Source organism: Grus americana, chromosome 5 (assembly GCF_028858705.1).
Source record: "Grus americana isolate bGruAme1 chromosome 5, bGruAme1.mat, whole genome shotgun sequence".
Classification (NCBI taxonomy): Eukaryota; Metazoa; Chordata; class Aves; order Gruiformes; family Gruidae; genus Grus; species Grus americana.
This window is the reverse complement of record NC_072856.1, coordinates 15,377,186-15,394,177: the sequence shown is the minus strand read 5'-3', so window position 1 is coordinate 15,394,177 and position 16,992 is coordinate 15,377,186. Positions and strand designations below refer to the sequence as shown.

Genomic DNA, 16,992 nt, shown 5'->3' with positions numbered 1-16,992 from the left:
TTTTAGGCTGAGACTGTATTTCACTAGTCTTTTCCCAAGGCATTTCCCCTTTTAAACAATATCACATCAATCTCGCTTTTTAAGCCAAAATTGAATTTCTTCAACTCCGTTGTAACTGGCAGATAAAAACAGAGAGTATTGCCTGGAACCTGTAACTTGTAAATTACATTATCTTTTGATCCTTATGCTATTCCTTCTTCCTAAAGGTGTTCTTATTTAGACTTTTTTGAGAAGCAGTGATAATAATTCCTTATTTCCTAACCCATTCTTAGCTGAGACCACTGTCAAATCCCCACCTCTCATTCTGTTTTCCAAGCTCAGAAACTTTGGTCAGTTAGTGTGTGGGACGTGTGTTCTGTACCTTTCACTAGCCCTGCTTGAGTACTAGCTTTTTGGCATGAGGCTTTTAGATTTGTCTCTTATCTGATGGAGCGCTTGATTATAGGTGAATTCAGTGTGTGAGCCCATTGTTTTTTATTATACTTTTCCTTCTCTATTCCTTTCCTAATAATTCTTAACGTGCTTTGCTGCTAGTTATTCTGTTAACATTGAAAAATATCCTTTTCTCAGATTGCTATTGTTGTTTTGAGTGATAAAAGCTGCAGAGATGTTTTTAATTTCTGCCTTTGAATTAGTTTTCTGTTGTTGACACTGAATTCAGTTTGGCATCTTATCACATCATTATTTGCTATCTATTCCTGTCAGCATTTCAGTTTTTGTCCAGATGCATTTTTGTCCTCTATTGCCTTGCTCACCTCACAGTTTTCAGGATCACCTCTAAATAATATGAACGCTTTGGCTGTATCGGAAGTCCCTCTGGTAGCCTCCCTCTATTTAACAACTGTATCTTAATTTCTGTACTTGCTTTCACGTTTTTAATGAACCCTTATTTCACAAGGGGATTTTTCATAAATAGCCAGTGAAAAAATGAACGTTAAGATAAGACTGCTGGACAAGCGTTAAATCTAGTTCAACCATATTGTTATATGCGCATTTCTCTGAAAAATCTATGATAGAATTACTTAGGATAGATGTACATAATGTTTAGATTTCTTCTCTCATCTTTCTTTAAATAACAATTCTTCAAATAACTGACAACCGTATATTGAATTGCCTCTGTTGCTAAACACTGGTAGTTGTGTATCAGAGGTTTTACAATGTATTTCTGATTGATTGTATTATGTTTGCAAATGAAAAGATAGTACTTTAAAGTTGAAAAAGATAAGACTTCAACATAAATGTGGAAATATAGAAAATGTATATGTATATATTGGGAGCTTAATCCAATGAGTGTTACCCTCTTTTTTGCCTGGTTTTTGGTCAACTGATAAATCCTGTGTATCACCTCTGGGGAGAGAGCCATCTTACTTTGTCTATTGCATTTGGTTACTATAGCAGCAAAAATATCAAGTGGAGAGAAAGGAGGAAACCCAAACAGCCTGAAAATAAACATCTGCCATGTTTACACCTATAGAAATACAAGGACAGTTAATTTCATATCTCACCGAATAGGAGATTTATTAGTATTAAAACTCGATTGACATGATGTTATTATGTCGTATTTAGTTTCAACAAAATAAACTTTTTAAGTTGCTGGTATGAATGTGGATCTTCTAAGTCAACTAATCATTATGATCCTTTAGAGAAAAGGAATGTGTTCTCTCGTGAGTACTGCATTTTCAATATGGGCTACTGGTGTAATATGTTTTTGTGTTGTTCAGTGTTTGGTGGTGGGTTTTTTTAATAAACCAAATATCGGTCATGTAATTCTTTTAGCTGCTAAATGTGATTTCTGTAGACATACTGGCACTGTTTAAGTAGAGCAGGGAGTTGCTTGACAGGAGATAATATATAGAGTGTTATTTTCCAGTATTTTAGAGATTTACAAGGCACCGGAGCTCCAAATGTACCTACTGCCATTCTGCGTGTGTATGCACACACCTGGGCGAGGCAGTAAGAAAGCTATCATGAAAACAGACAAAACCCAGCACTATGAAGACAGAACGGGATGTCTTGCATAACAGATATTACCAAACATCTTTGGTAATAGTGATACTGAACTAATGTTTCTTAATGCACGTAGTTAATGCTATAGTCACTTACTTTTAAAGATTAATCTGTAAACACTATTAGGACAGTGTTAACTCCATTAACATGCTGGGATGTTTCAGGTAATTCTGCATATTCTGCATATTTTTATTTGCTTTTAAAAACAGACTGAGAATATTAATTAGCCATTAAGAGACTTGAATACTTGAGTTTCATTACGTTCTGATTTCATGCAAATCTATTTTATCCTTGAAATACTATATACAAGTACTTTAATTTTTAAATGAATTTTCAGTATTGTTTGGTGTTTTCTGTTACATCTCACGTACAGAAAGCTTGGATCACCAGTGTTTGCTGCCAAAGACTTTTTAGGAGAATAATGATGTATTTTCTCTTTTGGTGGATTTACTGTCTCTCCTGCTGGCTATGTGAGTTCTTCCACATGGCAGCAACCTCACGTTTTTTAGAAAACATTTTTCTCATAGTGAATTTGTTCTTTTCCCAATTGAAGTTTGTCATTAATCTTGGTACTACTAGAAAAGGAAAGCTTGATTTATTGTCAGTGATCATTTTCAATAGCAAGTGGAAGAGAAATCGTTGAATGACCAAATTATAAATGCTTAGAAATTATGCATTTATTGTTCTGTATTGCATTATGATTTTGTCATAGTGATGGTCTTGTTAAACATATAAAGCCTATCTTCCTTTGTAGTTCTTCTAATTTTTTATTTTTTTTAAACTACAGTATGTTTAACCTACTGTGAAACAGTATCTTGTGCAGTAGCGGAAGTCTGTTCAATCTGAGTTTGCCTACCCTGATTGGTAGATTAAAGCCATTCCTCTGGGGTTATTTCTCTTTCTATATTAATGCTTTTGTTAGAAAAATTAATTCCAATTTTTTGAAACTTAATTTTTATTTTTCATTTCTGTCTTTCCTGAGAAAGTTAGGTCTCTATGAAATAGGTACTCTATAAAATGCATAAACATAATCTAATCAGATTATCTATAGCTTGGAAAGCCTACAGATTTTCTGAATACGGATGTTATGTGCTCTATGCTCTTCCCTCTACTTGTTCCTTTCCCCTTCCTTGCTCCAATGAGTATCTGGAAAATAACATGTATTGTGCAACTGTCCTACCATATAAAACTCAATATTGTGATGTGGACATTGTAAAGAATCTAAACCTCAAGGGAAGAAGTGAAAGTTTGTGTCTTCTAAGGCCAAACATTTTCCTTGGATGGGTTTTATTTTCATATTTTTGCAACTCATTTCTAGTGGCCCTCTTAATGATATAAAATCTAATACTTTAGATTCATTTTGAGGAGGCGATGTAGAAGACTGTCACATCTCTGTTAGTATTCCTCCCTCCTTGAAATACCTACTCTCTAATATTTAGTTGCCTTAAGCAGGGAAATAGAACTTTTTTAATAAGTAAATATTAGGAAAAGTCAAGTAAGATGGTTTTGCAAGTAAAATGCAGGCACATTGTAAGTCTGCATTTTCTGTTTTTAAAGTTTATAGAGTAGAAAGGGAACAAGTGAGAACAGAGTCAAAAGCAGATGAGACTGGCTGATCAACAGAAATAGCTTAGGCAGGCAGCGTTATATACGGGAAATGTCTTAATCTGCTCTTCGTGAAACTGGGTATTCCTAAAGCTGATTAAATGCTGAAGTAGGATACCTGGTCCATAAGAGGTAAGGCAAATTGACTCAAACTGATGTGATGAAGCTCTCGTGCATTAAAGGCTGACCAGGGATTTTAGGGACTTGCTGTAGTTTGTTCTCATTTCTTGGACCTGAACTTACATATAGAAGCTAGAAAGAAGGGATTTATGCCAGATAAGCAAGGTATAAAGGAAATGAGATCAAAGTTGTGCTACTTCCTTGCAAACTTAATTGAAACTTAATTGAAATTTAAAGAAATTCTTTACTGTTAGAGTGGTGAGGCACTGGAACAGGTTGCCCAGAGAGGTTGTGGAGGCCCCATCCCTGGAAGTGTTTAAGACCAGGTTGGATGAGGCTTTGGGCAAGGTGGTCTAGTGGAGGGTGTCCCTGCCCACAGCGCGGGGGTTGGAACTAGATGGGCTTTGAGGTCCCTTCCAACCCAAACCATTCTATGATTAAACTGTGTCGTCACAAATGGAAAAATGTGCTTTCCCTGACACCGCATCAACTATAAAAGCTTTTGGACAGGTAATTGTTCAGGTTGTAAGGAAGAGCAATGGTGGCAAACAACCTTGTCCTCAGTTAAACCCTGTGTTGAGCTACTACAATCACAAACTCTTCCTCTCTGTTCTTCTGAGTGATACCACTCAGAATGACTCCATTCTCTGTTGTGTTCAGAATTGGCCTGGATTTCAGTGGTAGCAAAAGTAATGTTTGGCGTGGTTTGTGTGTCTTTTTTTTTTTTTTTTTTTTTTTTTTTTAAATAAATGGCTTTGGTGACTTACTGACATGGGAAAAAGAAAATTGTAAGTTGTTAATCGTTTGTTTTATTGTGGGTTTTTTCTGATCTGACCGTGTTGCTACTTGTTCCTAAAATACAATTTGCTAAACTGTTGTTAATGATTTTTGAAAATGCCACCTATGGGTTTAATTCACAAGTTGGTGTTGAGCTTGGCTGCTGAGGCTTCTCTTCACAACCTGTATATGGGATTCCACAAGATTTTGCATTTCCATTTATCCTCCCATTTCTTCATCTGGGCAACTGTACTGAATTCTTACTTGTTGAACAGGTTCTTATGGTAGGATTGATCTCACCTATGCTTTAAATGGGTGTCTGCATCTGAGCTAGTTACCAAGATTTCTTGAATCTTAGTATGACTCAGAAGTTATTTATTTCTAACAATATCTGCCATGAATTGCACCATTTCACTTAAAAGGTATTTTAATAATTCATATTCTAGTATGAATCATATTTTGGGCAGATTCAAAGATCTAACGTTAAGTTAGTGAAAGATCTAACAGTAGGCTAGTCTCACTTTGATTTTTAAGTAAGAACCCTGTTACTGCAAAGTGCCGACTCCTATCCTTCTCTCCCCAGTGCTGGCTCTTCCGCATGTTTGCAGCCAAGCCTCTAAATTGGACACAGTTTAGTTTCTCTGCATTAGCCTTATCTTCTCTGAGTGCTCTTTGTTATAACTTGATTCTCTGTTGGATTTGCAGACAATTTGGCAGGTTTCTTCCTCCTGATACATGGACAAATACCAATCATCAGATGTCACAGGCAGCGTCTGCTTGAGAAATACCTGAAATCAAAATAATAGGGGTGGTGCAAAGGAAGTTGCAGATGCATGGGAAACGTTTGACTAGCCTGTCATTCATTTGCTCGCTGTGAATCTTAAATATAAAGAGGCAAAGCTGACTGTTTGAAACAACGTGCTTTAGATTATTTGTTTTTGTTTGTTTTCTAGACAGAATTCATCTATGTCCAAGCAACAAATAAACCAAAGACCTTCAAGCATGGTCAGTGAAACGTCCACTGCAGTAACTACATCTGCTATTGATACAAAACCTGGCTCTAAGGTAAAGGAAAAAGGCTATTGTTTCAGCTTGATGAGTAGAATGTTACTGGCTTCAAAACCAATACTCTTTTAATGCTGATTTTAATAGGGCCATAGGTTTAGCCTAGAAGTTTAATAACTTACCTCAAAGAAGCGGTACCATCTTCTACCCAAGCAAAAACCTCTTTACAACATAAGAGCACAGTATACCCACATGACAGTATTGAATGATAATTCGAAAAATAGTGAAAAATACTTTACTGGAGTTTTAATTAAGACAGAGAACTTAAATGCTTTGTTTGATCATTGCATGCATTTCCAGGCTTGAAATCACTCCTCTCGTTCTGTAGAGTCTGACACAGTGGTAATTCAAGTGAACTAGCAATGAGAACAAAGGCTGTAAAGGGTGTCCTCCATTTTGAGGTTGACTTTTGGCACATTGAGAGTAGATTTTAAGATCCTTTTATCTTTTTCTAAATGTTTTCTTCCGTGAGTTCCATAATCATTCTTTCAAAGAGTGAGTTCCCAGACACAGACTTGAGACACAATCAGGAAGCCAGAGACATGTTCTGTTTGTCATGGCAAAGGTCTCTAGCTACTCATAGCTAATTATTATCTTTTATGAAATGCTTTCATAATTTTGTCCTGCAAATGCCATCACAGAACTGTGTAGGTGTAGTGTTGGAATCCTGGCCATATTTAAACTGATTTTTTTTATATAGCAAGCGCATTGAAGTAGTACCAAATCAGAAAGTGCAGGAACAGGTACATGGCTTTTCACTTGACTCTTCTGCAGAAAGTTGACAGCTAAGAATTGCTACATTTGGGGTTGAGGGGGAAGTTAAGCTGCCAACTGTACAGCAGATTTGTCATTCTCAGTTCAAGATGAAAGAGATGAAGACTTCTGGCTTGCTGGTTGCAGTGTTTAAGTCTGAACTTGGATTGCATAAAACTTCTGAAATAAAAAGTAATTGTGTGGAAAGTGAATTTTGCATGTTCTGTCCAACAATGTCAGTTGTACAGTGTACAACAAGAGGAGCATGTTGGAAAGATGAAAAAGAAAAAGCCAAAATGAGGCTTATACTTATCAAAATGTCATTATGTTTTATTGATATGCATATAAATATATAAGGCTTCATTTTGTAAGACACCTGAGGTATAAGCAGTTTTTCCAGAAATGCACATAGATCTTTGGGGTGGGCCCCACCATTTGATGCTGGCACCGTCTGAATAAGTCGTCTGAGGACTTTAGACCAACGCACTCTACCCTTCGTTTTGGAATTTGAGGGGTATGGAGTTGACAGAATAAAAAGCAAAAAGGCATGCTGATAAACCACAATTGTTATCTGTTCCAGAGATCTGCTTGTTCATAGCCAATTCAATTACATTATTAACCATATTAAAAGCCATTTATATTGATTACAAATGAAGGATATGGAAGAATAAAGATCTGCTTCAATTTGAGAGTAAAGTACATTTGGAATTTAATCTGTTATAGCATCTAATGGTGTGAATGGAAGCTTGTAATTGTTACTGGCACTTCGGGCAAGTCGGAAGCTTAAAGAATAGTAGTGCAATGTATTTATTATACCTGTGGTTTGAGAGTGTGTTTTGGATGGATTCTGCATAAGAGAAGTGATTGAATTGTTGATGACACAATAGTTGCTGGTATTTTTCCAAGATGAACTGGTAAGGATTACAAAAAGTAAATAAAGAATGTGTCTAGCAGTTGAGAGAACCAGGCGATGGTGACAGGTATGCAATGGTGCCAGCTCTGCGGGGCTGTCTGGAGCTGGAGTGTAGGACACAGGGATTAGTTCAGGGCCGCTGTAGATGAATGCTCAATGTTAAGAGCAGGAATTTCTGAGAGTTTCAGGTTTTCTTACCTGAAAATAAGGATTTTGTCTAATTTACTTAGAGATACTGAAAGGATTCATGAATTCATTTGTTAGTTTGTTAGCTAATTCATTAGCATTGAGATTTTTTGAACGGAAGAGTTTGACTTATACAAAATTTTTTGTGGGCTGGGTTTTTTTGTTTGCTGTTTAGAAAATCTGTTCCAAATGAAAGGCTGTTTACATTATTTTTGACTGTTCAGTTTTAGAAAAAAAAATACATTTTATAATTAAGTTAGCAACTTTTCTTCTCAGCTAGAGACTACTGTAAGGAAGAAGATGACGCAGTGATGGAAAGGGATTTGAAAATTTTGGCTCTTGACATTTTGTTTTATTGCCAAAACTTACGAGTCATTCACAAACAAGCCAGCATAACAAATGTACTGGAGTCAAAAGGAACTTCTTTGTCTTCAGTGACACAGGCAGCTGCTCTGACCTGCATTTTTCAACACATGACAATGATAGCAGAATATTTTAAGTTAGGAAAAGACTACTGCAGTAGAGACAAATAGTTTTAAATAATATGCCTTTTCTTTTAAACTAACTTTTTATTTTAGCTAGTGGAAGCAAAGCCTGACATTCAGTATCTGTTATGCTTTGTTTTATTCCAGAATGGAATGAGATGATTAATACTACAGATGATAACGAAAATGTTCATTACATAAAGCACTATAAAATGATTTTTTTGGTTTCTATTATCGGTATTGTATTGATATACAATACACAGCCTTAGGAAAACTTTTCCTGCTGCCATGTAATAGAAACTGTTTGGCCTTTTGACCAAGTCCAAGGATGACTTTTCTACATTGTGGTCTGCATTTTTTTTTTTTCCTCCAATTAAATAAGGTCAGAGAATCAAAGTGCTTGATCACTGACAGGGGATCCGATGAAGAAAATCAAATTTAAACCCTGCTCTCAGGCTAGATCAGCTATACTTTAACTGTTCCTCTGTTCATCCACTCGTCCTAGGATAAATATGAGAGAGAAAAATTAGGAAACTAAATTCTGTACATTTGTAAATTGATTTCTATTCCAGTGCGGAGCATAAATTTTTGACTTTCAGAGTCTTTAAACAGTTTAGGCCTCATTATTTTTCATCACTCTTGTAATGTAGCTGTTGTATCTAACCTTTGGCAACAGGTTTTTAAAATTTTGGCTGAATTGATTACTTCTCGTTTTTCTTAACAGAAAATATATATGGCTTGGCCTGATGATCGTATGATCATCCAGAGCTTGGCTGACCTCATGATACATCTTTGTGTGTTCGTTTAAAGTGATATTTGTACACAGGTTCAGAAGTTATCTTTTGAAATATTTTTAGTAGCAAATACTACATCTTATTTTTTTCCTTTAGTCTCAGATTTGCTGCTTGTAGGTCTGTGAGTGAGTACCGAGAGGGATTTTGTGGTCGTGATTGACACGCTGTGTTTGCACAAAGCTAGTGCTCTGCAGCCTGTTAGCTGAGCGTGGCAGAGAAATGGGCTGGGAGATCTCAGTGATACCATCCTCACCTGGATTTTACTGTGAACTGGTTATTGCCAGCTGAATGGCAGGGGCACCTGCTCAGGAACCTGTTGCTGTTTACAACCTGGCCTGTTAGGTTTGTGGTAGGTAGCCCTAGTGCTGCCCTGGGCCGGGTTAATCTTGTGCAGACTCTCAGTGAGGTGTCACTCATAGGGAAAAGCCGGTACTTGGCATTCTTCCTGTCTCCTAAGTGTCAGGGCGCGTCACCGAAATGACCGTGACATGCAGCTCACCTGACTTCTCAGCAGAGCTGAAAGCAGTATGCTGCTTCCTGGTAAACAGACCTTGGGGACACTACCTAGTAAAAATGTGCCCTTTGAGATCTCCTTATGTGTGTTAAATCTACATTGCTGTTTTATATGCTAGAGCACCAAAGAAGAAATGGATTTTTTTTTTCGTACTGATTATTGCTACTATCTTAATCCTGCATTAAGATTGTGTGCTTATATCTACTGAAATGTGTGAAATTTAGTGCAGGTTGGTAAAGAAGGGCCTTAAAATTAACAGAATCCATTTAATGTTACCATATATTACTACAATATTTTCATTATTATATATGCTGTCTTCTAGTCCAGATGTTACCTGACTGGCCAAAGCAGTACGCTGAGATATTTTTATGATATCATCCCTTGTGTATGACAAATGTGCTTGTTTCCAGAGCTACTGTTTGTCTGCTGCTGACGGAGCATCAGTAGCCTGGCCAGCTGAGAAGGGAGGTTCAAACAAAGGAGACATTGTAGGAAGGAGACAGAGAGTGAATCTGGACAGCTCTTTCCTTGGAGAAGTCGGGAGCCAATTGTAAGGGTGGTTTGTGCACCTCAGGTTCCTAAAGCAATTGCAGTAGCAAACTGTGCTAAGATTGGAAAAGAATAGGCAGAATATTCATCCAGAGATTCTTGCTGTCTTTTTCACAGACTGATAGGTTTTCTTTGTTTGTTTTTGAAATAGTTTTGCCCATGTGAGTCAAAACTGAGGTTGCAGTAAAACACAAACCCTTACCCAGACCTTGTGATTTCCACTTACTGCTGTCTAGGTCTCTTAGCAGCATAACTCTACGTCTTCTCCTTTTGTTTGCAGGGTCAAAGTCCAAGCATTTTATTAAGCTATCAATGCTGTTTGAATTGAAACAGGAAAGAAAACCAAAACCAACAACAAAAAAACACCCCAACCAAAAACCAGGAAGAGTAGGATTCATGCGGACAAAGTCCTGTGTGTGTAAGAGACTTGTACCATGTTGCAGCTCTTGTAGTGCACTCAAAAATACTTCCCAAGCACACTAAAATTTCAGCAGTTCTGCCTTTCAGACTTCAGTCACCAGTGCTGCTGCCGTTCAGCTGAGAGTTGGCAGACCATCCTGGCACTGATATGTTGATGCTAGTGGGAGATTAACTTTACTACGTTGTAAATATCATTGTCTATTTACTTGCCCTTGAAAATGCTATAAATACTTTGTTACTGTGTAATGAAGTATGAATTATTGCAGTGAGGTTATTTGTAATATGAAATGAGTCTCAGTACAGTTGAAAAATCACTGCTACATCATACTTCTTTACAGGTTGTGAAGGCTGGAAACAAAGTTCATAGCTTTGGAAAGAGGGAACAAGCTATCAGGAGGAATCCCAATGTTCCTGTTATAGTAAGAGGCTGGCTACACAAACAGGTATGCATGTAATCGTCTGTTTCTGTTCATATGCTTCAGTACCATCAACAAGCAAAAGTAAGTGCCTTCCAAGTAACTGAAAAAAATAGAAGCTCAAATGGTGGTGGTGCAGGGTAGTGCTGGGTACTCCCACAAGCTTCTGTGATGAGGAGCTTGCACTCAGCAAGTGTGAAAAACAAGTTTTACGTACAGGTTTGATTCAGAAGTGGAAACAAGGATAAATGAACATTGCCATCGTGGTTAAATGTTGAGGCTATAACTTTGTTGTCTAAATCTGATTATTTTTCCTGTTTTATCCGGCTGACTTACTGCCATGCTGATCTCAGTCTCCCTCAGAACACACTATAAACCTGAGGTTGGCTTATTCCATCTGCTTACATCCTTATACCCTGATCAAAGGCTTAATTCCAACCCATATGCCTTTTGTTCTCCAGAAGCAGGAGGGAGAAAATTAAGGGAGACAGGGACCCGTTCACCACACATTGCTGTCACCAAGACCAGTGTCCATGCAAAGGCTGGATTATAGGATTTTATCCAACAAACAGAATTTTACAGCTGCTGCATCTTGAACTCTTAAGCTGACAGAGAAGCACATCCTTGAATGCAAAAAGTAAAGCAAGCTCTTTGTTGTATGAGAATACTTCCCTGCTTATAATTTGGCAGTCGGCGTCCATCAGATTATCACCAGACATCCAGCAGCTAGGTTTAGGGATGAGTAGGACAAGGCTGAAATCTAAGGCTTACAATTATGATTCTAAATATACAGGAAAGGAAAATTGCTGACAGCCATCCGCTGCCTCCTGCATGGAGAGCTGTGTTCTGCTATCTACTCTGTTGACATCCACTACCCAAGTCCATTTGTTTTCAGGACAGAATCAGAACTCAGACGCAGAGTGTGTTGACAGCATTATAGCATGAAAAAGGAAAGGGAAGAAAGTCCTTGCATACTTAATATGACTGCAGAAAGAAGATGGGAAATACTATATACAACATTGTTCTAGCTATTTCCTTCTGTTCCCTTTCCTCTGCTTGCGAGTACTTAAAGCCTGAAGATGCTTTCTGTCTGTTGGTCTCATCAAAGATTACCTCAGCTGAATAAGTCGTACTTGCTTAGGTTACAGTCTGGCGATTTAAAAGCTTCTAAAATTAATGTCAATGTAAATATTAATAATTTTGACAAGGTGATATGTATTATATACAGATAATATTATACTTATTACTGTATACAGGCATGTTATACTTCATTAAAATTTGCACGTTATGCACCCTGTTTTATTTCGTAAGGAATACTTGATTAAATTACATTTTAGGCATGGGTAACATATGGGAGATTGAATGTATAATTATAGGGGTTCTTTGCCTGAAATGTGAGGTCATACTTCCCAGCTGTGTAGTGATTTTCATCTTGGTCTACAGGCAATCGTTGTAGGAGTCTATGCCATCCAGATGCATGCTTTGTTTCTTTGTTGCAGGATAAATCTATCTATACAAAATATGCATCCGTTGTGTCTTAGGTTAATCTGAATGCTGTTTGGGATGCAAGTTTAATTACTTAATGAAAATTAGCAGTTTGAATATTCTACCCTGATTAATTTAAAGATGGATGTTTTGCCTCTTATCTTTCTTGGTACATAATATTTTGCTAAAATATAAACAACTTGGTTTTGCAATTAATACCATACTTAGGTAAACTTCTGGTAAACTACTTGCTGGCACAGCATCGTATGGTAAGCTGTTAACTTTTCTTAAATGAAAAGTGTATCATGTTTCTTGCATTTCAGGATAGCTCTGGAATGCGATTATGGAAAAGGCGATGGTTTGTGCTTGCTGATTATTGTTTGTTTTACTACAAAGGTGAGTAGCTACTAGCTCCTTTGAGTTAGTCTGTAATAGTTCACCTCTTCAGATCACATTGCAGGCATAAACTAATTGAACTCTTCACATATAGTTAGGTATTCTGAGAAGATGCATAGTGAAACAATTACTTATCCATGTCTTTAATGCACAGCAAATTTCAGGCCAGGGTTGGGGAACAAGAGGGTGCTGTATGATCTTTTGTCACATAACTTATCTTTGATATATGCCAAGGTTTCCATTGGAAAACATTTGGCAGCAATACCAATTTAAGATTTATCTCATCTCTGGTCTGTGTTGTGTTACCTACTTGCTTGCACTTGGACAGCTGATCTTTTGAGAATGCACTATGGCCAGATCAGGACATTGATTCAGCTTTAATCCAAAGGATTGTGTAAGACTGTGACGTTCCGAATCCAGTATTTCTACCAAAAAAGGTTAGATGTGTTCTTGGCCTGAACTAGAAATAATGGTTTTACATAAGGTTATTTTGAAGTTTTGAATATTGTATAGTATATTACAATTTTTGGAAAGCATTACAGAATATGAAACTCAAATTCCTATTTCTAGGCACTCTGTTTCTGCTGCTGATCACTTTAGAGCCAGCAGTAATAGAGGTTTCCTAATTATAGCAATTAGCCTAGATGTAGAATACTAAATGGAAGGTCCGTCACATTATGCAGCCTGTCAGAGTTCGTTTGTCACAATAAGCTTTATTCTCAAAGGGTATTCTTCTGTCTGAACCTAAAAAATCACCCCCCCAAAAAACCTCAACAAAACCCCAAACTGATCTTTTTCAAAAAAATTCAATCTTGTTTCTTTAAAAATAAAACATTTTTCTCCAGGTATTATTGGTGTGGAGTCATTAGAAAATTTAAGTCAGAAGGGATTTCAGGAAGTGTCTAGTCCAACTGCGTGGTGACAGCAGAGTCAGGAAAGAAGTCAGCCCAGGTTGCTCAGGGCTTAATCCAGTCAGGCCTTGAAAAACTCCAGGGATGGAGATGGCACAACCTCCCTAGTCAGCCTGTTCCGCTGCTGCTCTGTCCTCATAGGAGAAATTCTTTTCCTTATATCCAGTCTGAACCACTGTTCTTTTTACTTAATGGCTGTTGTCTGTGTGTCCATAAAGGAGAATGTATTGTTACCCCACTGAAAAGTGCAGTGAATGAGATTCTATTCTTTTTATTCAACAGACAGCAGAGAAGAATCTGTTTTGGGTAGCATACCATTGCCTAGTTACGTAATATCTCCAGTTGGACCTGAAGATCGCATAAATCGCAAATTTTCTTTTAAGGTACAGTTACAAAGCTTATTAGCTAATCATATTTTTAAATGTTTATTTGCATTAGAAAAGATGCTGTTGAAAAAAAGAAATATCATCGACTTTCCTATATTATTATTTTTTAAAGCACACAGGTGTATTGACTACCTGTTCAAATGTGACATAGCACTTTTTTGTTGCTTATGAATTGACATTCATGTGTATGTTACTATGTAAGTGTCTTTAGAGCTTAATAATGTCTGTGAGTAAAGATACTCTTTCTAAAATTGGAAATTAGTATTGATAAGTTGTTCCAGTAATGTTTACAAATTAGAAAGAAAAGTCGTCATTTTTTCTTTATAGAGTATTTGATCTCATAGTGGATGGATGGTCTTTCAGGTTTGTTGTGTTATGTTTTAAATAAAATAATTCAGTTCTTGTAGCTATAAAATGACAACACTGCAGCTTTTGATGTATAATTTCCTCATTTCAAGGGGGAAAAAAGTGATTATTTTTTTTCTTTTTTTGTCTGCGGGAGCAATAGTCATCCTAAGTGGCGTGAAGTTTGTTAAAGAAAAATACTCTTGTTTCGATATAGTTTGTGGTTGGTTTTGTGTTTTTTCTTTTTTTTTTTTTTTTAATTTAAATGTATAATTTACAGTTCTATTCTTTGTTATAAAAACCTGTGAAAATGAAATAAAACATACATCCTTGTTGACAGTGGAGAAGCCTGACTCCAATTGATTGTCTGAGCTGCAGCACTAAGGCAAAGTTTGGAAACTTTAGTGTATGTTGCAGATTTAAATTCTAATGATACCTGGAGCAGAACCTGGTTTTCTGTCAAGCAAATGAGCTATGTACTTTAAAAGAAATAAATTTAGAAATCGGGTTTTGATCAGGTATACTTGAGGAGATCTAGACGGAAACTTTCTGTTTAAATCTTTTCTGTGCTGAAATTAGAAAGAACGCATGCTCAGCTTGCATTTTGATTTTCGGGGTGTTTTAAAATTGTAGACTGCCTTTTGTTGCTTTGGGTTCTATTTTCCAGTGGATAACAGTTTGAAATTTATTAAGCAAGTATTAACCTGGGAAATGTGTGTTTAAAAAAGAAAAAAAAAAACCCACACCAAAAAAACCCAACACCCAGTGCACTTTGCAGAAATGTTTATTGTACTTTTTCAAATGCATTGAACATGAGATAGCAGGACAAGCTACAAAGGAACCTTTGTTTAAGAAAAAAAATCCACTCCAGTATTTAATGAGTGTAATTCATCAAGCTCTCCTGTTCTAGAGCCTTTTCCTAGGAAGAAACTCATACTGAAAGAGGAGGACCCAATGTACTTCTAGGCTTCTACTTCTCATGAAAAACTATTCGTGCCGACTGGGAAGGAGATCAAGAAAGTAGTGATAGTATCTAGTTGCTTTAGAGTTTAAAAAAGTAAAATCTGCTTTCTGTTTTATTGAAAGGATCTTTGTAAATGTTAATCGAATATATATTGGGATTATTAATCAGTTTAACACTATCGGTGATAAAGGGAAAAAATCCTGTCTGTGTGTGTATATAACACACACGTAGTTTCCAAGCAGTATGTTCTGTGGGCAAGCTCTCAGATCACCACTGCCAAGTTGTGCCTTTCCTTTCCTGCGGAGTAGAGTCCATGGTTGTGATCATGGTTAAATGTTTTCAGAAGTAATTGCAGGCCTCCCCTGTTCCTTTTAGGATATCGTACCCCTATGAGCTCTACTAAGTCTTTAATGTGAGCCTTTTTCTGAAAATCAGCATGAGCCAGTAACCTGAGACTTTCAGCATAGGGTCATTACTGAAAAGTTGATATAGAAATAGGAAGTTGATAGCAAAAGAAACTTTATGCTAGAAATCTATATGAAAAAATCCACAACACACGTTTCATGTATTAGTTTGCTGGGCCAATCTTAACTCTGCTTTAGGTATTTGATGACTGACTGCAGACTTGATGCTGCAGTTTCATTTTATTTAGAACCAACTCCTAGGGCAGTAGGAGGATTTTGTAAGATTCCTGTTGCATGGATGCCTTCCAACACTGACGTTCAGTGGTCATGGTGTTGGCTGTGGGTGCACGGCAGCAGGAGCACAGCCGTACTGGCATTCCATCACTCACTAGCCATTACCTTTATCTAATCTCTTCAGTACACTTCGATATCCAGAGCGCAGACGGACATTCTGTCTCACGACGTAGTACAGCCAGAAATAGAAAACACAAGCAGATTAATCCCAAAATAAAGATAGGACCTGAATGAGTGGGAGAATATGCCATGTCACTTACTACATTTGGCTTGCCATTTATTCAGATTGTTGTAAATCCTTTGTTACAATAGAGGTATTGGCTCTCATTTCAAATGGCTGTTTTAAGTAACAATGAGGTTTCTGAAGCTAGGGAAGCAGTCAAACTGTGAAAAAATCCAACATTTTGGTTTGTTAAACTAAAGGAAAGAAATTTACTTAGCAAATACGTGGATGCTTTTTGTATAGAATCGGTTAGAAGAAGGTTACTAAAATATACACTCACTAGAATATATGTTAAACTCTGCTAACTGTTTAAAAGTACACTGTAGGAGTTCTCAGAATTTTTTTCCTTTCATCATCTCCTAAGGCCCAGCTTTAAGCTTTTGTGTCTCTTTGGGTGTTTAACAATTATAGGCCTGTAGAACTGCATACAGGCTGTTCATATGCAATCAAAAACCTACTTTGAAGTGTGGTATTGATGTATGTTAAACTGTTTTGTTTAGAAACTCTGCTTTTAAGTATTTACCTTGATTAATTTTTCACATTATTTGTCCCAAGTAACGCTGTGACTAGCTGTAAGCTGCTGCCATTAAGTTGTGTGACAGCCTTTTAGAACTCAAGATCCTCACTGCATATTTAGTTCAGCAGCTAACATCTTAAAAATATTTAATTAATCTAAGCGCTGTAGTTTTTAATACAGTAATTTTTTGCTGCTACAAATGTGAGGGAGCACAAATACAATATATAGATTTTTAATGTGAAAACGTTTACACAACATTAATATATAGCCAGAAAAGCTTTCTTTGATTAACAGAGAATTAACTGTACTTTTTAGTAATATAACAATTTTAAACATTAGTAGTATCAATTTACAAAGGTTAATGTCATCACAGTCTCTTTAGAAATCTCATTGCCCTCAATCGTGGAAACTATTTTTAATTGGTCTTATATGTGTTAAAATATATGAGGGGATACTGAATGTA

The 16,992-nt window shown here is 36.7% G+C and overlaps 1 protein-coding gene across 13 annotated transcripts in view; it reads left to right on the top strand.

Annotated features, from left to right (window-relative positions):
• Positions 1-16,992, top strand: part of PLEKHA7 (pleckstrin homology domain containing A7) — a 164,552-nt gene that overhangs the window by 96,658 nt on the left and 50,902 nt on the right. For all 13 annotated transcript variants that reach the window (XM_054827153.1, XM_054827157.1, XM_054827158.1 and 10 more), the window contains 4 exons: positions 5,463-5,574; positions 10,527-10,631; positions 12,413-12,485; positions 13,679-13,779. In XM_054827153.1, the coding sequence (XP_054683128.1) occupies positions 5,463-5,574; positions 10,527-10,631; positions 12,413-12,485; positions 13,679-13,779 (391 nt within the window). The remainder of the gene's footprint in view (positions 1-5,462; positions 5,575-10,526; positions 10,632-12,412; positions 12,486-13,678; positions 13,780-16,992) is intronic.